Source organism: Triturus cristatus, chromosome 4_2 (genome assembly GCF_964204655.1).
Source record: "Triturus cristatus chromosome 4_2, aTriCri1.1, whole genome shotgun sequence".
Lineage (NCBI taxonomy): Eukaryota > Metazoa > Chordata > Amphibia > Caudata > Salamandridae > Triturus > Triturus cristatus.
In genome coordinates, this window is record NC_140586.1 from 488,321,834 (window position 1) to 488,346,843 (window position 25,010).

Genomic DNA, 25,010 nt, shown 5'->3' on the forward strand with positions numbered 1-25,010 from the left:
ATCACACAGACCTTAGAAGAAGTGGGATTTAATGTTGTTTTAAATAGTTCATGTTTGTGACCATTTACAGTAACCCAGACAAAATGAAAACGTTTGTGAACTTTTCACGTGAGTATGCTTTTCATTTGCTCTAAAACAAAATATGGCAGATAAGTGGTGTACGTTCTGATATTACTCACTGCAGCTCTCTTTTCCACCTTTATCTCATTCTTGCTCCTTGACAGATATTCATCACCACGGGGGCATGAGCTCTAATGCGCATGCATTCATTCATTTATGTTTGTACTTCTTGAGGTGAGTGTGTCTTTCATTTATTATAAAAAAAAATCATATTGTTTACAAATACAATTTTAACAAATTGCATGTTTCAAAATATGGAAATGTTACAATGTATACTGTTATTTTTATACACATAGGTCTTTGGTAAATTAATCTGCTCATGAAAAATGCTATTTTATTACATTCTCTAGTGAGATACTGTCAAAATTATTGACTAACGGTATATCTCCCAACCAATGATAACAAATAATATAATAACTTGTAATAACATGATATTCACATAGGAACGGAAATGGCAACTTTAAATTGCAACAGGTAACATTCTAATCACATCTGATAACAAATCATACATCGGGATATTTAATGTTAGACAAGGATAGGGCATCTAATGATGACACTACATTTACCAATGAGTGATTGAAATGAATTGATTATTTCCCAACATCACTGGCACAAAAGAAGACAGGGGTCTAAATATGTCACAATAAGTGTAAAACAGTGAGCTAAGAGAATTATTCAAAAACTCACAACGTATGGTTCAACATAAACTATTTTTCATAAGAAAAGGAGGCTAGATTTTCTCCTCATATTGTCTTTGTAGGATACAGATTCTCATCTTCTATATAGCTTTTGCAAGATTGAATCAAGTCCATTTAACAAGCTTTAATTTTAGGTAATACACTACTAGCATTTGGATATCAGAACATTTTTTGTGTGAACTGTGATTCTAGTAGTTTCAGAAATACCTTACATTTATCGAGGGCACAAAACGTGGCCAATCAAAACAAGCTTATGTATAGGTTCAGCTCCTTATTGTGGTGTAAAATGTTTATAAATAAAATAAAAATATAGAAATACTCCTGAGGATAAAACGGTGCACCATGAAGCATGCAGAGGTGTGTACATATATACGTTGTAATACTAGTAAATCTGTTTATAATTTCTTGTGCATGCAATATAAAAGATACAACATGGTTTAAAAATGTTGAACTATTTACGAAGAATCCTATTTTTATATTTTCACAAAATGCAGTACCTATAGTTGAACCAATGTATGCTTGTGGAAATACACTAAGATAAATTAAGATACAGAGATGCGTGCATTTTTCATTAGCAATTATTATCAGCTCCGTTAAAATTTACCAGCACGTACTTGTATGGAGTCTGATTCTGCAAAGTGTAAAAGGCCACAATAGGTTATCAATCAGTTGCCAAGTTCCAAAAACATGTATATTCAGTTGAGTTTGATGATACAAGTCGAGTAAACCATTGGTATAAATTTCCTCTGAAAACAAGCGCTGGCAAAGCCAATAGGTCTTGTTTCAAGTGGTATGAAAATACAAACATGCAAAAACACTGTGGTGGTGCTAGTGATAATGGTAATGGTAATGTATGTGATGAACTAGAGGTAACAGAGTGGTGCTATTGATGGTGGTGGTACAGGTGATGAAAGTATTGGGGGGGGGGGTGGTAATGGCTGCACTGGTAAACATAAACCCAGCTGCAGTAAAATATACTAAATGGCAGCTTTCACGTACAATGAACATATTTCAGATGTAAAATAATCCCTGATGCATTGTAAGCAGCAACTCATTAGAGGCAAAAGGATACTTCAGGCAATAGCATGATGTGAGAGAGAAATAATCCTCTGGTGAAGCCAAAACCAACTCTATGTATATTTTAGAGAAATGGTAGCTATTCGTCTTACAAACAGAAACAGACCCCTCCAAAAAGTGTCTAACAAACGTATGAGAACGTTGCTGGTGTGCGCATGTGAAATAATGCGCGCAACGCAACTGACACATCATTCAGTAAGATCAAAGATACAATCAATCTTTCCTTAATTCATGTACTTTAAAATGAGACAACCAAACTGATGCAGGGATAATATGTTTGCATCATACTTAAAATAATCCAGTTGGTGATTATTCATTGAAGTGAATGACAGGGAACATTGACTCAGCAATATACCTTCAGAAAGATATTTCTTTCTCATCTTCTTTCCACAATTTGCCTCAATTTGCTCAATGTTAATAGGTTGTACATGAAAATGTAAGACTGAGTACACACTACTGTCTTCAATAGGCTTTGAAATGACATAAGAATTAATGTTTAAAAAATGAAACTCACTGAAATTCGACAGTTATAGTTCAGTTAACTAACTATAACTTGCACCCTGTCATATATAGCTTTTGACCTCTCATATAACATCACTTGTGAGATGTTAAATTACATCACTGATTACGTCACTTATGACATATCAAATTACATTATTGATTACATAACTGACAACATCATACAATCATTGTGAAAGTGTCCTTTAATGTTATGTAATGTGAATTTGTAGAGCATGGCTAATCACCCATTAGAGTATCCAGGCACTGAACAGGGCATGCCTGAGGGGAGAGGAGGAGATCATGCCTATTTTGTCTGGGAGAGCCATGTTTTAGGGTTTCTTCATAGGTTCATGATGGAGGGTGGGGTCCTGAGGTGTTTCAGTAGGTCTTTCCAGGTCTTGGCTGCGAGATATGAGAAGGAACATCCTCCACTTCTGGTCTTCTTGATGCGAGAAAAGTGTGCTCTTGCCTGGGATCGAAGGTGTTTGGTGGGTTGGTAGAATTTGAGGCAGTGGCTGAGGTAAGCTGGACGAGTGTTGTGGAGAGCTGTGCAGGAGTGGGTGTGTAGCTTGTACATCTTTCCTGGACTGGGAGCCAGTGGAGATAGTTGAGGTGTGGATAGATGTGGTTATTTTGCAGGATGTTCGGGATGAATCTGGCAGCGTTATTCTTGGTGGTTTGTAGTCGGCTGGTAATCCAGATGTATGGAGCATTTCTGAAATCAAGTCTACTTCTGATAAGAGCCTGGGTGATTGTTCATCTGGTGTTCAGTGGAATCCACTTGGAAATCTTGCATAGCATTTGCAGGATGTGGAAGCATGATGAGGAGATAGCGTTGATTTGTGTGCTCATGGAGAGGTTGGTGTCCAGAATGATCTCGAGGTTCGGGTCATTGTCAGCAGAAGTGGGTAGGGGGGCAAGTTCAGAGGGCCACCAAGAGGCATCCCAGGGGGAGTGGCTGTTCCTAAAGATTAGGACTTTTGTTTGAGTGGGTCCTCCAGTTGCTAAGCTGCTGTTGGTGATGAAGGAGGTGTCCGGCTGGTTGGGAGAGATCATATGAGTATGCTGTGGGTCGAATGCTTGGTTGATTTCGTTGTTGGCAGCTGAGAGTTTGGAAAATTCCTTGACAATTCTAAAGACTTCTTTGCCATTGTTGGAACCGTCTTTGAGTATGTGAGTTGGGGCCTTTTTCTTTGCATCTCGTAATCGTTTGTGGTAAATGTTGAGGGCAGTTTTTATGTGAACCTTGCAGCAGTGTTTTTGTCGAGTCTCCATTTTCTCTCAACTTGTTTGCAGTGGTGCTTTCTGGACTTCAAGTACATCAACAAACTAAAAATAAGGACTTAAATATTGGTTCTTCCTTTGAAGACAATCCGAGCATACTTCACACACCACTAACTGAGCTGTGATTGGCAGATCAAGTCATCATACTTGGCCATTACTACCAAAATGGGAGCCCACTATAGGAGAGGCTGTACACGGGGGAGGGGCAGAAGCATGAGTGAAATAAAGGTGATGGAATTACTAATAATCTCCTTGCATTTTTCTATAAAATTATGTTAGCCTCAGAAACTTTCAGGTTCACATTCTAGCGTACTTGGAGCTTCTTCATAGTAATCGTTTAAAGGTAAATAAAATATGGTTAGTAGGCAGCTGGAATTTAGGGAACTGCACTGCTTGCTCATTCAGACCCGTTGTGGTTTACAGTTTTACAATATACACTTTAAATATATCTTCAGCCAAAATGGTTAATTTCTTATGCCTCTGAAAAATCTGTTTGAAGAATAAAGTGCATTATGTTTCCAAAACAAAGTAACTAAATCACATATGTCCAGCAAACATCATTCTGATTTGTTTGGCATCTTAACAATCTTGTTTTGCATTTCCAGTTTCTTGCATGTTTAATGTCTTCGCCAAAAGGACTTTGAATTACAACATTTATTCCCTGCTGATGCAAATACTGAGGATGTCAGTCCAGATCACCCATGATCAAAAAACCGTCCAGTTTGGATGAGAAAATATTATTGCATGCTTCTTGGCCCATTTAGAAAATACTTTCTTTTCAGTGATGAACCTATGACCTCCATAAGGTGCATTTTCATGTAGAAGGTATTCCTCACATTCGCTTCTTCCTTCTTCATAGTAATGGTAGGGGACATTTCTAAATCCTTCAGAACTGTGGATACAAAAAGAAAACAGAAATAAATTGGGTGCTGCACATTAATCAATGCCTACATAAAATGCATTTCTAACAGAGATAAACATCTTTACAAATAAACACAAAGTTCCAATGTTCTCTGGAAATCATGTAGCGCCAGCATTATATAGACATAATAACAGACATAGTATTTTGGTGAACAAAAACTCCAAATTATTACTAAAATATTTGCAAAGCTCATCACAATTTTCAATTGTATGAGTAAGGTCGGATTGGAACGGCAAGAAGAAGCCACCCATTAAACACTGCTGGATGAACTGTTCGCGTGTCTATTAAAAGCATTACTGTAAGCTACTGTAAGCTACTGAGCTTTGCGTAATTGTCATTACAAAAGTAAGCCTGATGCTTTAAATATGGTCCAACCACTTTTATCATCCTCTCCACCCAACCTCCAGAAGAGGTGTAAAAAGGCCACGTCTACTTGCAAACCTTGAGCTTTGTTGTACCTCCTCCTGCTGAATGAAAGAACTCTAGCCATCACTGGTGTCCTGACCTACCCAGAATATTTGTTTAAGACACCCATCGGTGGTCCCATCTTCCATGTTGGAGATCAAGGGCTTGGAAGAGTTCCAGACCATACTCTAGTGTTTGCCATTGGTTTTTCAGACAGAAGTCTCCTACCTGTTGTTCTCACTATTTAAGATAACTTGGATTTTAAACATGCAGACCAGTATGACTTTCTTAACGGAGAGTAATATTTGATCATGCATGAACAGGTGAGGAAGTGGCCACAGTCAGTAGTTATACGTGCAGTCGAGGACATGCATTCACATGTTGGTGTGCTATGCACCACCCATATGGTGTAGGTATACAGGTGTACATCACTGAGTGGGAAACATGCAAGATCATCCCACATCACAGTAAGGACAATGAAGTGATAAATGGTCAGGGACCATGAACTGGTAAATTGATTTGTATTTGGATGCTGCCAGTGTCATGTTTATTAATAGGCTAAAGCAGTCCTGAGGAAGGGGGTGAGGTAACATAGCAGGCACTGGCACAGATATTGCCTTGCTCCAGAAAGCATTAGGGTTTCCACCGTCCTAGTTATGTCAGTTATGTCCAAAATTCTGCTATTCGGAAGCTTAATAAGGTCAGCATTAACACAAATAAAAAGAGTATGCCCCCAAGTAGAGGACCCATTTAATGAATCATTAGCCTGATTCCAAACAAATTGAATCCTTGAAGTGGCATCTATCAGTTGCTGCAGAGGATTTTGCTCAAGAAGATTGTTGTGGGGGGTGTGGCCAACTGCTGATGAAGATGGCCGAACTGTAGCGCGGCTCCGGCCCAAATCGCTATTAAACCCCTGAATCTCCGCTCACATATCTGTTGTTGCAAGCATGTCTCCGATGTAATCAGAGGCGCAGGGATCGATGCCTGAAATCTATTGTTTAATTGAGACTGGAGGGGAGCCAGCGTCTCACCGAGACTTGCGGCCTGCTGGGAATCGTGCAGCGCCGGCCTTGCGTGGCGTGTAGACCGCAGCCGAAAGTGAAAGTACATGCCCAGTTACCGACCTTTCCTATGCGGAGCATGTTAGAGACATCCTTGTGGAACAGCAATAAAGACTTATAGAGCCGGACCCAGGCAGGCAGTTGGTCCATAGATCAATTAAGGGTCTTCATAACATAGCATACAACCAGCTCCGTGTTTTTTTGCTACAGCCTCCATCTTACGTGCATTTACATCTCTACATGCAGGCTCACATGCATTTAAAAACCCCTGCTGAGTCATCCCTGAAGATATGCAGAGGATCGACGCAGGCCAGTAGTGGCACCTTCATTGCCAATTAGGTGGATACACTGCCAGAATCGCTAGGGGAGTGGTGACCCGGCAGGTAAGTCAACACGCGTACGGGAGAACGACAACGGGCAGGCGGTGGTGAAGCCCCGGGACACCTGAAGCACCACCTCCCCCTCCTGTGGGTCACTACCCGGATCCCAGAGTGGGTCCATTGTGTCCGGCACCAAAGGCAGCCACAGCTCCCATCAGCCCAAACTGGATAAAATGGCATGGCTCAACTGGAAACCATGATACGCCACCAGCACAGACGGACCCTACCATACAAGATATTCTTACAGCCGTCACAACGGTACGTACTTCCTTAGAATCACGCATTGATTCCGTTTCCATCGACGTCGGCCTCATCCGGGCTGACTTTTGTAAAATGAGCGAACGAATGACCGAAGTGGAAGAAGTAACTCAGAGCCTAGTCACTACCACCAAGGGTTTAGAGAAGCAGGTACAGGAGGATGATTACGAAGGGAGAGCCAGGAGGAACAACATGAGCATTATTGGGGTTTCCGAGAAGGTGGAGGGCCAGACAATGTACTAATTTGTGGAGGAACTAATCACACAGCGGCTCAAACCCAAGACTCTCTCCAAATACTTTTCGATTGAACGTGTACACCGGGTACCGGTGGGTAAACCTAAGCCTGGGCAGCCCCCCAGGCACATAGTGGCTAGAGTGTTTAGCTATCGCGACAGGGACATAATCCTGCAAACTGCGTGATATGCTCCCCCCTTCAAGATTGACAATAGCACTGTCATGTTTTTCCCGGACTTCACCCTGAGGGTCCAAAGACAGCGCAAAATTTTTCTGGAAGTCAAGAAGGCCCTGAGAGATGCAATGCTGTTCCTTGCGAGGCTCAGGTTGGAGGCTGAGGGCGGAGCATGGTTCTTCAAAGAGCCAGAGGCAGTCTGGAGTGGCTGGACGGCTGACGACAGGTCAGAGCCGCGAATAACAATGACAGACGTCGAAGACGGATGGGAAAGGACCGCAGAGTGACCACAAGGAAGCTCAATGAAGGTGACACCATAGATACAGAACGAACAGAGACTGGCCGAGTTGGTCCTGCATTATGGCATAGCAGCAGAGACACATTGAATGCTGGCTGTGTGCTGTTCGCGGCCCCCTGTTGGACTGTTGAATAAGCAATTTAGTATGGAGATGTTCAATGGCCAATGCTGAGGAATCGCAGAGGCAGCACCCTGGACTGGAAATGGCTGAGTACATGCATTGAATATAATATAATCAGAGACAGTTTGCGATACATATGTTTAAAGTTGGGGGGGTCTAGTCTTGTTGGTTCACATCCCCTCCGAAACAGGGAGGGGTGGACGAAGGGCACTCTGCAGTGTTGGAGTGGCGGGTAGTTTGAAGTCCATCTTACAGGGAGGCAGGGTGGGGGGGTGGTTGGGGCTAATTCCAGGAAGTCCATTGTTGTTCACATGTGTTACAGCGATTATTCTTGCATCACTAAACACAGTAGCTACTGAATCTGGTTTGTTTTGTCCAATATATACACGTTGCTGCCTACAAACAACTACCCTATTAAGTGTACACATGGAGTGGTTTCTACCGCACCGTGACTTGGAGGTGGGGGGAATAGGGAGCACACAATGCAACCAGAATAGCAACTGAGGATGCCTCCGGATACATGAGAATTGAGGCAACATTAACCCTGCTGTCCTGGAATGTTAATGGGCTGGGAGATAGGATCAATAGGGGGTAGTATTACAATATATTAAAGACAGGTGGCAGATATGATTCTGTTGCACGAGACCCATCTTATTGGTAACACCTGCAAGGCACTCGACAGATGGGGATACAAACTTGTCGCACATGTAGGATTCACTACTGGCTCCAGAGGGGTGGGGATAGACATACAGATAACTATGAATGCTTTGCTTGGATATCAGGGTCCTGGGAGGGTAGGACTATGAATGTCCTCTCGGTGTATATACCCCCTGCTTTGTATAAATTAGCTTTGACGGACCTGAACAGTATGATTCTCACACTGCCAAAAGGCGAAATATTAGTGGGTGGTGATTTCAACATGACACTTTGCGACCAAGCTGACAGATTCCCCCCGAGAGGCACCGCACAAACACAAAACACATTGGCTGAATTCGGGGCAACGCCGCGCTTGACAGAAATATTGCAGGCAACACACCTGCAGTTACAGCAATATACATATTATTCGGCTGCTCACAAAAGTCACTCCCATTTTGATTACATTCTGACTTTAGCTGACAGCGCACGCCGGTTCTCTGAGGTTTAAAATTTGGCGAGGGGCATCTCTGACCGTGCTCCCATAAAGGCTCAATACACAATAAATTCCACCTCTACCTGCAGGACACTTACCATTAATCCACGGTGCCTTCTGATCCGTCACAACAAAGACGCACTGAGCCAAGACATTGAATACTACTTCGCTGAAACGGTGGGGTCAGTTAGGTCGGCATAGGTTTTGTGGGAGGCTTAAAAGGTAGTAATTAAGGGGCGGGCGCTGTCACTCTCAGTTGATCACAGGAAAGAGAAGGGCATACAAATGATCAAATTGGAGCAGGACATCCTGACATGGGAGTGCGCGTTAAGGGGCAGCCGTGATGAGACTGAGAGTCACATCTTGGAACTTAAAAGTAGAGAAATATAGAGACCTGTCCACTGCAACATCCAAAGATAGACACCTTCTAATGCTATTTAAAATATACAAGCAGGGAGACAGAGCTAGTAAACTCCTAGCATGGTTGGATAAGAAGGAAAGGGCAGATCGATGGATAAAGGTATTATATGATCGGAACAGGACCGGTCTGCGTGACCCACAACACATAGCAGAGGGATTTGCAGATTGTTGTACTCAACTTTATTCATCGGTAACAGCAGACAGAAGACCAGCAACTGCTGGGAGGGGACATTATGGTCGAGGAGATAACAACTGCCATACTCAACATACAGTCAAGTAAAGCAGGGGGCCTCAATGGTCTCCCTATCAAAGTCCTTAAAATAACAGCGACTAAGGTTGCTCCGTGTCTCCTTGAAATGTACCTAGAGAGCAAGTCCATTGGCACACTCCCCAAAGACCAGAGACTGGTGTCTATTGTAGTCTTACATAAGCCAGATAAACCAGCGGAAGACCTGACCTCATACCGACAAATATCCCTGTTAAAAATAGAAGCCAAAATTCTCGCAGAAGTACTAGCTAATAGGCTACTCTGGGTTATTACAAAATTGGTCCACCGGACAAATGCGGGATCATGACTGGCCGCAATGCGGCTATGCGTTTGCATTGCCTGAATGGTATACTTGTCAGGAAATACACCTTTAGGAAGGAGGCAGCCATACTTTCTTTAGACGCACATATGGGCTTTGATACTGTGGAGTGGCCACATATGTTCGCGGTGCTCAAGCGGATGGGCCTGGGTAAGGAATATCTTGATTGGGTGAAACTTTTGTATGCTAAACCACTCGCTCAGGTGGTGGTGAATGGACATGTGTCTAACACATTCACCCTGCGCCGTGGAAGGAGACAGGGTTGCCCACTATCTCCTCTGATATTTTATCTTGTTCTATAACTCCTTGCGTGTTGGATACGTCAAGACCCATTGATCTTTGGGCTGAAGTGGGCAAACGATTAGGAGGACAGAATCTCGCTCTATGCGGACGAAATCCTTCTTTACATCGCCTCCCCAGGTGCCTCAATTAACAGAGTCCTCGAAATCTGTACTAATTACGGTAAATATTCTGGCTACAATATAAATTTGTCTAAGTTGGTACTATATGTACTACATGGGCTTGTGCCAGCTCTTCCAGACACCTGTGAAGTCACAAATGTAGAAATGGATTCAAATACCTAGGTTTATTTGCAACAGCGGACCCCTCGCTCTTTTGCAAACGGAGCCTCCTAGGCCCATTGACTCCATTACAAAGTGATGTGCGGCATTGGCGCACACTGCTGGTGTCGCTACTAGGACGTGCCGCTCTATACAAAATGATGGCCCTTCCCAGCTCCTATGTGAATTACAAAATACCCCGTATAGCATTCCCGAGGCATATTTTAAATCAATTGAAGGAGAAATTAGAAATCAGCTCTGGGACGGGAAGCCTCTGCGTATATCTGGGCCCAACTTCTCCGTGGGTGGTATGATGGGAGAATTTCCCTTCCAGACATCCGATGTTATTACCGGGCCGCCCACCTGACAATCATTAATAAATGGGTACCTGGACCCAGCATATCAGATGGATAAATGGCTGATGGGCCATGGGGGTACAGAGGAAGCATTGTATACAAAATCAAGTGGGAAGCGGCTCACGAGGCCCACTGTTCTTACAGTCGCTATATGGCACACTACCATTGCTAAATTGGGCTGGAAAAATAAATTGACACAAATGACACCACTATAGCATGCTGTCATATTAGGCAATTTAAGTAGATGTAGTGGGTTTGATAAATGGGTCATCATTAGCATATCACAAGTTAGTGACTTAATAAAGAAGGGTAAAATACTGACCTTCGACAAACTACAAATAGAGTACAAACTATCTGCGACCAAAACCTTCCGATATTTACAAATATGCTATGCCTCATTAGATGCAACTAAAGAATTAAATGGGATCCCGGAGGCCGCCCCACTGGAGGACAGATTATTGCTAGATCCCATGCTGAGCAAGGCAATCTCCTTCACATATCGTAAGATACTTAACAACTTACCAGTCCCGATGACTCACCTATACATGCATTGGCAGACTGACGTGGGAAATTTGGAGGATGAGGACTGGTGCGATGCGTTATTCTCCCCGCGCAAGGTGGCTATACCGGCAAGGTTGCGACTGGTCCAATTGAAAATTTTACTTAGGCTGCATGATATCTAGCGGGAACATTAGGCTCAAGATCAGCTTATTAGAGGCCATAAGGTCTGCACCATACCTGAAACTATTCTGCAACCCATTCTGCTTCTAGGGTCTCGCGTTCTATTGCAGATTAGTACCTCTCTGCTTGCGTGAGGGTGCATTAATCGAAAGCCACTGTTCTTTCTGCCTTATAGTGATTTTGTGACAAAGCCACTCCAATGCCAGTGGCACTGGCATCAACAGTAAGGATAGATATGCGCATGATGTCAATTGTATACATATCTCTTCCTTAATACTCTCACAACAACCTTGCTGTTCTTTTCTCTACACAAACGTGTTCCCTTAAGCAAAAGCTTCCTCACACCTTCTGTTTTATCAGCAAAATGTTCTATGAAACTTAGAAAGATTTCAATTGGTCTTTATCTTCGGGGCAAGGTGCAGATCTTATGGCCTCTAATAAGCAGATCTTGAGTCTAATTCACGCAGCCTAAGTACTCAACCTGTTCTGTCAAGAAAATGTACTTATCACCAATGGTTAGCGGTGGACTCCTCTCCGCTGGGGGAGTTAGGAATGTTTTGCTTACTCCAAGCTCCATTTGGAACACGAAGTTCAGCAAAAAACTCTGCTGACCTCCGGCGGAGTGGAGTTTACCATGCGTAGCCGCTCTCCCTTATTTATAACAGTGTTATCTGGTGCATGAATCAGGCCCAAACACATCCTCGGATCGTCATCGTCAGCACAGGGTGGATGGGCTGCTCAGGCGCTCCTCGCTGACAAACATAGCTATCTGAAGTTAGTAAACTAAATTCACCTCCAGCCTTCCATTCTCCTGAAGGAGGAAAGATGAGTACCGTAAAGTGGGTGTTAGCAACAGCTACATGGGGTGCTTGAAAGAAGCACGTTATTATTTGTAGCACACCTCTGCTCTGCTGTTATTCGTACAGCCTCAGTTTACATGTCTGCCACATTTACATCAACAGTGTCAATGCTAGCCAATGTCCAGACATCACTTGCAAGATCCAGGCTACCGAGGAAACTTGTAATCAGTTTTAGATGCGCTGTTCTAAAACCCCGAGCCATGTCCTAAGTGTAAGAACATGTTTAAAAAGCTGATAAATAGTATAACTAAAGAAACAGTCATATTTTTCCACTTCTAAGCGCATGGAAAAATCTTTCCTCGTACATGATCACGATAGTTTGGTTTCCATATTTTTGCAGGGTCTGACAGGAAGTTTATCCCTACTTGCTGTCTAGTTGATCTTTTCTGCCAACAAAGCGACAAGTTCACACTGTGGCCAAAACTGATTGACTTGAATCTTTCTTGGAAGTAACAGGAACCTAGCACGCGCTCTCCTCGGAGGGGGTAGCATTACAAGTTCTAAGGCAAGAGTCTCAGAGAGGAAGACGTCTGCTCGAAGATCGCTTTCACAAACCTACCGCACCCAAGCACCAATGTGAATTCTAAGTTACTGACTGCTGCTTGTTGACTCTGTTCCTCAGGCATCTGCTTCCCTTACTTGACTCAGCATGCCCATTGCTGCTGCTTTTGTTTGTTGTTGCAGCTCTCAGTTATGGCTTCTGGGTCAGGTCAAGTGGCTACCACCAGAGTCAGCAAGCAATTAACAAAAGGGAGTCACGGGACATTGTCAAAGCAAAAGGTGTTGGAAATTGGGACACATTGAAATCATCGTGAAAAACAGGTGAGGTTCCTGTATTTTTTTAATTATTTGAAACAATGCTGTTGCTCAGGACTCTAGTTTGTGGAATGGGACACAGTAATCGTCCTCTAAAATGCACGCTGTTGTTACCACCTTGAGACACCACAGTGAAAAGAACATCCATCGCCCCTCTTGTCCTGCACACAGGGCACGTTGTTGGCTGTGTAAGCTGCAGTCACAATGGAACTTTGATGTGTCCTGAGCATGTTCACTTATGTAGAGGTTCTAGGTTGGGGAAAAACATGCCCCAGGCCATAATAATTAATTACAAAGAACACAAATTAAATACTCCGCCCTCTCAAGGAACCCCGCGGAATTTCAAGGAGTGAAACTCTGCGCACTCCGCCCACCCCTGTTTATCATGACTCATAGTCATGACAGCCTCTTCCAATCCCCTCAAAACCTGTCTTGAGATGGTATTGTGTTGTTCCACAGTTTTCCCCCCAATTAAAATATCATCTTGAAAGTAGAAAAAATTCTCAATACCCTAAAAAATGCTTGCCATCATTGGTTGGAACACGCTCACAGCCAATGCCAAGCCAAACGGCATATGAGTAACTTGAAAGGTCCCTTCTGTCGTAATGAATGCAGTCCATGATTTTGAATCTCAATGCGGCCTGATCTGATGATAAGCACTTCTCAGATCTAATTTAGAGAAGTACTTACCATCTCTGACAGATAACAGTTCATTAATATTAGAGAGAGGAAAAGTGTTGGTCACAATATCATGATTCAAGGATTTCAAATCAACACAGAATCTCAAGCACCCATCAGCTTTTAGAGTAATAACTACCGGAGAAACCAGAGATAGGCTTCAACCGGTTCTATCACTCCTCCCTTCAAAATGTCACTCAATAGTTCTTTGACTCTATCTCTCACCGAAATTGGCATCCTCCTAAGTTTGTGTTGTATTGGTTAAGAATCATCTTTTAGCAGAATCTTGTGAAAATATCCCTTCAAACAACCAAGTTTATCTTCAAAAACATTACAAGCCTCATGTAAAATATCCTTCAATTGGACTTTTTCCACCACAATGACCTGACAAGGTGACCTCGGATTGATTATAATATTGAGATCATTTTGATATATCCATCCTAGTATAGGGAGACCATGCTTTGAAAAATATACTTTGCCTATAATACACTTTGATTCAAACATTATAGACCCGACCATGAATCTCATAATATCTATAGATTCACCCTGGTACTGCACTGGGTTAATATCCTTAGGTTGCAGTGAGACATTTTTCCACCGTTTTTTTCAATAAAACTTCTGGGATTATCATATACATAGACCCCGAGTCAATCAGGAGCTCAACACCACAGCCACACTCTTCAAAAAGAGCCATGGGTCTCTTCATTCTCATTGCCTCATCCTCCCCTTCTGTTGCTTTGCCTACCACCAATATCCTATCTCTACACATGTGTTCTCCCCCTTGAACAATGTTAACCTTAGATCTGCACTTACCTTTGTCTATGTTACTCCCTTGTCTGCACATACGCGCATAGTGACCCATGCAACCCAATTTCCTTCAACCTTGATCAACTGCAAAACACCTCTTTGAGTCCATCATATGATACGTACTCCGGCAGCACTCACAATCTTTTCCCTTGCACCTTGAAGGTGGGCCTGGTGTCCTCTTAACATTTGTTTTTGATTCCACACAAACCTCACCCTCCTCCTGCAAACCACACTCTATACTTTCAACTTCACCACTAGTTTTTTTTCTTTTGCTTAATTCTTTCATACACTTCTGAGATTTTTCAATGACTTCAGCAATGCCAACTGCCTCCTTCAAAGATAGATCTTTTGCAGCCCTTAACCTTTCTTGGATTTCTTTTTTTGACATTGTGGTATTAGTTGGTCACGGATCAGCTCCTCGGCCACATTGCAATGCGACACTTGACTGACAGTTATCACAGTCTAGCTACAAACTGTTCTACAGACTCTTGTTTAGCTCGAGGTTGTGTACAAAATGTGGATCTTGCCATCAGCAAGTTAGCTTCTTTCAAAAATCTTGTTTCCAATCTCTTAAGTGCATCTTTATAAACATTGTCCATAGGTTGACCATTAGGTCCAACTGCCACCGGTAAGTACTTAAAAATGCATTGCCCTTCACTACCCAGCGCACTCAACAGCAAAGCCTTTTTCTCTGCAGGAGAAAGATTTTGACCATCAAATGCTGTTATGTAATTCTCTAACATCTCAACCCAATCCTCCCAATAGATAGCTGGTGTGCCAGGCTGTGGTAAAAATATGGGTGGCATAATTATACTAGACTGCATAGTCATGGTAAGAGATGAGCAAGACAAATATATGAATAACTATGTATGACTGTATAACAATAGAACATGTGAATCACTTTAAATAGACCTTAGATCACCTTAAGCATGAGAATCAGAAAGAGTGCAGTACAGAATCTTGTTAGGGGTGAGGAAATCACCAATACGCTGCAAGGTGTGAGGAACAGTACCTGCTGTAACCTCTCAAAAACACAGGTCAAATTCCAAAAATATGCTATGGTGTGCAGATCACCACAAAAACGGAACTGCACTCGTTGACAGACAACACCTGTTTCAGAGATATGCTACAGTGTGCAGGTCACCGTGAGGAAAACGGCATCTGGCATGGGCTGTTGGTGTGCAGATTACTGAGTAACAATGTGGCACCCACCGTTGCCTGACGTCTCGTGTAGATGAAAACATTTGTGCCGAAGAACTCCTCTTGTAACACCCTATAGTGTGCATTGCGTATCACCCATATGCCAACTTAGACAAAGTAGAAGGGGTGGGCTCTCCCTGCCACACCCAAGATGGCACCACTGCACCACTGACCCCTGAGCCACTTCCTCGCTCCAGCAAGACAAAGACCGGGCCTCCTTCACGAGCCAACTCCACCTGTCTAAGCACTCACCCACATGCTGGTGCTCGAGCAAGTACAATGTAAGTTGGAAGTTCCTCTACATTTTGCCAATGACTGAAAACAGTACCTTGAGTCTGATGACACCCCACTTGGGTTCACTCCAGGGGCTAGGGATGTCCATAGAGTAGTTTGTACTTCAGCAAGACTCAATACATCCAGGGATTGGCAGGTTGTGTCCTCCTAGAGCCAAATTGTTGCTAAAATGTTGTGAGTTCAGGTTGAAAGAACCACTGGACTCTAGTTGAGGTTTCAACTCAAGCTTCAATGGAGAAACTCCACCTAGCATCGATCGACTCCAAGGAGCCAAGGTATTCTGACGTCTCTGGAGTGTTCTCAGCCTCACATTCTAGAACACTACAAGTGTTAGCATAACACAAGATCTATTCAGAAAGAAGGTTGAGTTCACAATCCTTATCAACACATTTTCTTATACTGATCAGGCAATGAGACAGGGAGCAGCCTGCTTGTTTGGCTGTTCTTGGTGGTCAGGTGTAAATACTTTCAGACTGAGCATTGAACAACCACATAGTTGAGACCATATAAAGACAACAAGCACAAAATCATGGTTTGACTCCCTACAAAAATGTTTTCTCTGTAAAATGCTCTTCCTGTTTGAATATCAGTTTGTGGACAGGCCTGATAACTTCTTTTAGGGAACCTTTATTGAAAAGTGCCAGAGTTCCTCTTTCTCCATGGTCCCACGGCTGCAGCAGTCAGACGAGAAGCAGGGTAGGGAAGAGGATGTGGCCTAACGGCTAGGGTGGTCGTCCTCAAAGTTGAGGAACTGAGTTCAAGTCTCGGCAGGGACACTCATCATCCTGTGATTCTGGGCAAATCACTTAAACTCCCCGTGCCTAGCAAAAGAAAATGTGTCTGTAAGGCAACTGGTGCTCATTTAAAGCACTCTGATACCTTCATGTCAAGTTTGCGCTATATAAAACTCACCCAAAAAAAAGGGTAAGCCAGGACTCCACCACAAAAGACTCGTATTTTCTAAAACACTTGTTCAGGGTAAGATATTCAAAGGGAGTTGGCCCATGAATTGTTAGGCCCTTTTTATACCTGTGACCACGCCTCAGTCTTCAAAGGAGAGGCAGATACCACTGAGATCATGTGCAGATCTAGGGGACTAGATAAATAATTCTATTCGTTCCTGCATCTTAGGAGGAGTGTCCCTCCTCACTCCTGGTGATATAGCAGGTAGAGCCTGCTTCTAGGCCTCAAGACTGCCATCCATACTGGCAGAAATAGATGCTTCAAAGGAGAGCGAAACACAGTTGATTGCTTCACATGACTTTCTAAAAAGATGAGTTTTGTTTCTCACAAATTGCCTTTCCAGTAAAGCCTCTCTGTAGTGCTAATCATAACATTGAGTGGAGGGGGGAGGAAATCATTCCTTGCTGTCCGAAGGCCTGTTCCTTATGGTTGAGCTATGCAGCTGCAAGTAATAAGGGTATATTATGTTTAACTTTTTATTGAGAGCAGACAGGGCATCTTGAAGTAGTGGTTTGATGAAAGTCAGGAATCATTGGCATTTATCTTAAAGGATGAAGTGTCTAAAATTCCCCCATTTTAACAAATTATAATTACACTTGTCTTGGCCAACCTTCATGGGTGGTTTTGTAACCCATAGTCTTCACTCATTTTTTAACCCGTTCAGCGCGGCGCGGATTTCCGCGCCGCGCTGAAGATTCCGTGCGCGAGCGGGGCCATGACGGAGCGGTTCCGTCATGCGCACAGCACAACCGACGCACGTGACGGAACCGCTCCGTCACAAGCGTCGAAGGGGTTAAGAGCAAAACTAGATTCCATGTTAATTAAGCTTTTTTCCTTGTTGGCTCTGCTCACACATATTCAGGACCTTCTATCATTCTTCTCATTGCTGAAATGGAATTAGACTTGGACAGGAAATGGAATACCTCTGAAAAGTTAAGGGAAACTAGCATTCCGTCACAATAAATATATGCCATTAAGGTGTTCTATGAGAAATCTTCTGCTGCATCAAGCTTCAATGAGCCTCGCGAGACTCATTGGCAATTGAACTGAGAATGCCCCAAAGCTAATTAATACCTCAGGCTCTTTCTGCCCTTTGTTTGGGAAGTCTGATTCACATGAGTAAAATAGATTTGCACACAAATCTTGCATGGCCTATGTCAGAACGCAGGTGGATGTTCTTGTTTGATGATATCACGATCTCCACATTTAACCTAGATAACACTTTACACATTTTGAAGCACTAATTGCTGACAGCTATCTGGATATTAGTAAAATATCAACAAGGATGAGGTTCTTGCTGCTGAGCTGAAAGAATTTTAGTTAGCAAATCTCCTATCTGCTTAAGAACATCTACGCATTAGATTGCATGCATTTCTGGATCATATTTTGGCCATTAAATTTGAACCACTGATGAAAGACTGCACAGCACTGTCAAAGTAATGGATGCGCTTCTTATGGACTCCAATTGAGAGATTCAACAGTGTCATAATATTTATTTTGCCATTGCTCTTTCATGTTCTGAGCTACTCTAGGCTAAATACCCCTGCAGTTGTTGGTTGGTTAGTGTTGATGATATTACACTTAATTACTGGTGGCTGTGACCTCTCATACCTTTTCTATTTGTTACTATTACTGGGCTTCTATGAGGACTGAGAATAGCTTCAGCCATTAAATCTTCAGATTTTAGTCGTTTAATTGATTTGGCATATTCATTAGTTTGGGTAGGAGTTGCCTGCCAAAAAAATGTCAGGTGCTCTGTCCATCATATTTAGTCTGACATTCACATCAAAGAATTCTTAATAAGGCAGAAAGAACATCTGACACTTTTTCACTAAAGTCCCACACTTATTTAATGTTAAATTAGGCCTTTAATATTGAAGCCATTAAGTAGCTGTGAAGTCACAATGGGGGTGAGACTTAAGCCCTTTGAACTGTAGTATTTCCCTTTTCCTCCTAGAAAATATGGACCTCAAACGAGAAAATGCAACAATATTGCAAGACATGTATGTGTATGTGTGTGTGTATATAATGGAAAGTTGTTGTATTGCTGATTTGAAACCTGCACTGTGACACACATCATCTGGAAACAAAGAATTCAACAGTGATAGATGGTCATTCATGTGCAGGTTGTATGGTGATTCTAGAGTTGATGTACATGTATATACATTTTTGTTCTTCTTTCAAGTGTTTTGGAGCTTAAAGAGAAAGTGTTCAAGCTTTGACACAGCACACAGGTACATTGAGACTTTTTGTACTGGCTCCCTGGGAAGCTTACCAGTTTTAAATGTTGGGGTAGCTCAACGGACCAAATGCTCAAAGCATTTTTAAAGGTTGCAAATGGCCCGATTCACAGAATTGGGCCGCTTGCAACCACAAAAAAGCATTTTTAAATGATAATAATAATAGTTTATTTATTGTTCAATTAATTAAAACCATAACAATATTACAAACACTATTTAGAAAAAGAGCAAATTGCATAAAAGTTACATTTCTCTTAAAATGTCTTCAAAATATATATAATTGTAAAAGTATTCTTCATGTTTTATCATTGCTCAGATTTAGCTTTCAGTTTTTGTTCATGAATACGTAAAAACTTAATCAATTTACAGTTCATTTGGGGGTCGGTGGAATCCAGTCCTCCCATGATAGCTGTTCTACACGACTTTATGGCTCTGTCCCGGAATGCTCACCGTAATATTGCTGGTTGCAGTATCTTACAGTGGCATACAAGATTAATCAAATCTTCCTTTTTATAGCTACAATGCCGGCAGTTTGCGTTTTCCTTATGTATCCAATGAGGGGCATCCGCAAGAGTAGGGAACTGTCCAAACCTTAATGTTATTAATTTTCTTTTCACGTAGATAGAGAAAGTGGAGTCCAAATAGGCCGCTTGTTTCAGTGTTTTATAAGTATTGATAACTGTCCAAGAATGAGTTCTTTTAGAAAAAATGCCATTATCAACCAGCAGCGAGAGGAACTTTGCAGCCGTATTTAGTGTTAATTTGAATGTTTGGTAGGGCATGTGTTTGTTTATAGGCTGGCGAGTGTTTATCCTGTTCCATTTCCTGCCATAAAGATTCGTTAAGACTCTTATCCTCTATATTTTGTTTTATCTGATACCATACTTTTATGTATGTGTAGAGTCTGCCCAATGCTTCGTTCAGTAGCCCGAACTCCAGGCGCATTTGTGCCGGAGAGGCAGTCTTCGGGAGCTGAAGAACATTTTTATAAATGCTTGTTATTAGTTTGTTTAGCGTTTCTGAATCCTTCCCATGCATTGCCGCACTGGCGTATGTTAGTGTTGGCTTTAGCTGAAATCGTCATTATTAATGGTTTCAAAGAAGGTCCCTCCAGTTTCTTTGCAAATGTTTTAAGGGCAAATGTTAGGGCCCCTGCTCGCTGCGTCATATATTTTTTCTGGTCTCGAAATGATAATTAACGTCAATATAAAATCCCAAATATTTGTAGCATGCTACGTTCTCCAGTAGATTACCTTTTAATCTAATGTTGTAATTCCAGGCTGTTCGATTTGTAATAAGCATTGATTTGTTTTTTAAAAGATTTAGTTCCAGGTTATTTACCGACAGACATTCAGAGAGTTCATTTAGTAGTTTTGTCAAGGCTACCTTAGTCAAGCTTAAAAGGACGATGTCATCTGCGTAGGCAAGATGCGACAATTGAAGTTTGCCCAACTTCGGTGAATGTGAATTAATTCCGTCTAGCTTTTTCGAAAGGTCTGAGATGAATAAATTAAATAAGTGCGGAGCCAGTACGCACCCCTGTTTAAGTCCCATGTTGGGATGCACTTTTCAGGATATTCTAGTTCCATTTCCACGCTTCACGCATACCTAGGTATCTGTATAAAACGGCTGTAGACCCTTCAATACTCTGTCCGGTATACCCTCAGATTTTAGTTTAGACCACATGAGTTTCCGGTCTACGCTGTCAAAGCCAGATTTTAGATCAATGTAACACAGGTGAAGATCCTGTTTTCTGCTTTTGCATCTTTCGGCAATCGGTGAAATCAACAGAATATTTGTGATAGTTCCGATGCCCTTCCTAAATCCTGTTTGATTTTTTGGTATTAGGTTACGTTCTCTTGACCAGTCAGCTAGGTCTTTAAGGATTAATGAGGCAAAATATTTGGCTTCAACGTCCTGTAAGGCGATTAGCCTATACTTTTCTGGACTGGATCTGTCACCTCCTTTGTAGATAGGTGTGATCCCTGCCTTTTTAAATGTACAAAAGCCAATTTAAAATCATTAACTCGTTACCAAATAGAAATTTGGGGGGGGAGGTGGCTAACTGCCGAGCATGGCGGCTACACCTTAGCGTCCCTCTGGGCCGGGACCCCACACATCCAGTCTCCACGGCGGAACCTGGGGGAATCTTCCCCTAAAAATCTTCCCCTCATATGCCGAGGTGGCGGTGGGGATCGACTGATCGTAACTGCGTCTCAAATAGACTTTGCGGTTGCTGAGAACCGTCACGGGGGTCTGCCACCGGATGACGCGGCCTGGTGTGGCTGATAGAACGAGGCTTCCTGTGAGGCAGTGCCCGACCGAGAGGTTCCTGGACCGGAACCGAGCCACAGCGAGTTCACAAATTGCCCTGAGGTGTGTGACTTTGGTTTCAGCACTGGAGGTTAGTTCTGGTGTGATCCGAGGTCCCGAACACGAGGGCGTGATGTCGAGTTTCCAGTGACGCACTTGCTTCAATTATGTGCGCACCTCCTCCTGGGTGCCTCACAACTATATAGATGTCATTGGGGGCACTCCGCATTGTTTCTCCTGCTGTGTCCCTGGCTGACTGGCGGACAGACAGAGCACCCCTGATTCGACCCAACTCACATGTGTCCCTGGGCCTTGTAACGCGGGGGCTTGTCGGCTGTCCTCTGGCCTGCGGTCCCTGTTTGGAGCTTGCGGGGTTTCGATTTTCGCTGGGTTGCATACAAGGATACTCACATTGATCTCTTGGCTTCAAGGTCAGGAGACGGGGTGGATGATTTCTTGCGGAGGCCTCAATACGCCCGCTCCCTCTTTCAGCCCTAACTATGGTGGCAGCCGGGGCCTGTAAAGTACATAATTTAAATAAGAGACTGTTGTGGCATGACTGAAACTTCTAGTTGCACCCATTAATTATTTCCATATAGTGCATGTGGCCATAGGATTTCCACATCTTATACGATCTGATGGGCTATACATCTCTGATACTCTGGATTTAAGGTCTCTGAAGTCCCACTGGTTGGCGTACTTTATTCAAATGAGAAATGTACAAACTACATATTCTCTTCTCGTTTGCATGGCTCATTGGAGAACTTTTCATGTCTGATGAATAATTTACGTTCATGATACCTTGTACATGTAAGAATTAACTCCTTGTATACCCTACAGAACCTCCCTTTTTGTTGATAATCATTGGAGAACTGGGCAGACTTGGTGTGTTTATACCGTGAGGGGAGACTTTTTTTTGCTGGATGAATAACGGGGGACCCTGGTGGTCTTGTATATAGCGACTGCATTATCACATATGTGCCTTGTTGCGACCCTGCCCCCCTAATCACGGCCTTTCTGGTTGCCCTTTACATGGCGTAAGCGTCTCTCATCTGTTCCTCTGTATTATCCTCTGAAGCAAGCCGCCCCACCTCCTTTATTCATTGTGATCTGGTTCTGTTTCCCTCACTCTCAAGGGGCTGGACTATTCTGTTTTTTTTGCCAGTACTCCGCTTTTCTCCTGGGGCCACGGGACCATTTTGGCTTGACCTATAGACCTTCTTGGGCCTGTCTGAGCGCCTTGAGACCACAAATGGGTTCACTCTCTCCTAGTATTACAGCACTTCAATGCTACAATAGGGCGCATGAAAGGGAAACAGCTCGACCTGCCTTCCACGGAAGCACCATTTCAGGGGGACTCTGATTCGCCCTCCCAAACGTCTTCAATTAGTTGCGTCCCACCAACAGCCTTAACACCCCCCCAGACAAGTTGGATCAAATTCTTCAAGAGATCAGGGAATCACGCCAAGCTATCGAACACCAAGTAGGTACTCTTACCACTAACCTCACCCTTTTGCGGGCAGATCATACCAAACTCTCTGACACGGTCAAAGACCACACACAGACACTAATCGACCTCGTACCGCAACAGAGAGAACATTCTGATCAGCTATCACAAATGCAAAAGCACTTAACCGCCCTACTGGATAGAGTTGAAGACGCAGAGGGGAGCGCCAGACACAATAACGTTCGCATTATTGGCCTGCCGGAATGTTCAGAAGGTTTCAATGTGACCCAGTTTGTGAAAAAATGGCTCAGAGAACATGTGGCTCCAGAAGGTCTTTCTACTTTTTCTGTGTGGAATGGGCACACCGAATACCCACAGGTAGATCAACAGCAGGCATGCCGCCTAGACCACTAATAGCCCGTATCCTTAATTATAGAGACCAAGACTATCTCTTACAAAAAGCGTGAGAAAATGCCCCCATGCAATACGAAAAAACTTGATTTTCACTTTATTCGGATTACACTATTCAAGAACAACGTCAAAGAGCCTCCTATCAGCCGCTTAAGAGGAAGCTCCAGGCCCTTAACCTGAAATACGTTTTGTTATTCCCATCACGACTAAAAATTATTTACAAGCAGAAGGCCCATTTCTTTGAATGTCCTGAAGCAGCCAATGCCTGGCTGGAGTCTACCTTGCCCTCCCAGTCATTGGACAACATTGACCAGCAACTACGTCGTATGCCACCACAAATGGACAAACCAAGGTTTTGTCGCAACAAAACACCTTGTGCATGCCCCGCCAGATAGCCTAACTGGAGCAGGCCCTCCTGGAGCAGGCATCAGCGTTGGTGGTTGCTGCCTCTATGCGTGACCCCGCACAGATTGCGTCCCCGGAACAATCAGATGACAATACAGCAAGTCAATGCTGTCTCCTCCTCCTGCTTCAACACCCTCCGCATGCTCCGCAAGATCTACAGATGGATCCACACCGAAACCAGAAGGACGGTCACTCAAGCCCTCGTCAGCAGCAGGCAGGACTACGACAACTCCCTCTACGCGGGAACCACAGCCAAACTCCAGAAGAGACTCCAACGCATACAAAACACCTCCGCACGCCTCATCCTCGGAATCCCTCGCCACAGCCACATCACCGCCCACCTAAGAGACCTGCACTGGCTCCCGGTCAACAAGAGGATCACGTCAAGCTCCTCACCCACGCCCACAAAGCACTCCACTGCGCCGGACCAGCATACCTCAACAAACGACTCACCTTCTATACCCCGAACCGCCAGCTTCGCTCCGCTGATCTCACCCTCGCCACCATCCTACGCATCCGCCGAACCACCACAGGCGGCAGATCATTCTCCCACCTCGCCGCTAAAACATGAAACACCCTCCACATCCACCTGTGACAGACCCAAGACCTGCGGACCTTCAGGAAACTCCTAAAGACCTGGCTGTTCGATCAGTAGCTGCTGCATCCCCCCCAGGCTTCCCCCTTGAGACCCTCATGGGTGAGTAGCGCACTTTATGAATGTTCTGATTGATTGATTGATTGATTACGTTGCCATCAGACTCTGAAAGTAACGATATTTTGTTCCCTTCGATTACTCCACAGATTGTGAAGGATTTATTTGGCTGATAAAGTTGAGTGGTCTCCATGGTTTCCTCACAATTGCTGAAGTGTTCTTAACTGATAAAGGGAAGTAAGAAAGTGTGAATATCTATGTTTAAAATATGCCTTTCTCCCCGGGTTTCCGCCTAGTCTAAACATATAGGGTACCGCTCAGGATGTAACTCCGTTTTTAATTGTTCAGTCATGCTTAGCTTAGTGTCCACCCCCATGCAGTCACTGCATTGTATAACCGTTTGGAAGTAGTACGCTTTAGTTTAGATTTGGACCAACATAGTTTGATCGTTGGCCCTAGTATTGAGGGTTATGTTTTTAGAATTGTGTTAAGGTTCCTGGTCCAGGTTATGGCACTTAAAGTGTCGTGTTCTTCGCGTCGCCCAGTCTTGACACTCTTCTGTAATGGTCAACTACAATATGGCTAACTTAGGTAAATATAAAACATTGGCATGGAATGTTCGTGGAATGGGGTCTGTCCACAAACAACATCGCA

The 25,010-nt window shown here is 43.4% G+C and overlaps 1 protein-coding gene across 1 annotated transcript in view; it reads right to left on the reverse strand.

Moving 5' to 3' along the window:
* Nucleotides 1-295: 295 nt before the first annotated feature.
* Nucleotides 296-25,010, reverse strand: part of ST6GALNAC3 (ST6 N-acetylgalactosaminide alpha-2,6-sialyltransferase 3) — a 1,703,027-nt gene continuing 1,678,312 nt past the window's right edge. The window contains exon 5 of the mRNA XM_085602042.1: nucleotides 296-4,572. Within this exon, the coding sequence (XP_085458168.1) occupies nucleotides 4,386-4,572 (187 nt within the window). The 3' untranslated portion in view covers nucleotides 296-4,385. The remainder of the gene's footprint in view (nucleotides 4,573-25,010) is intronic.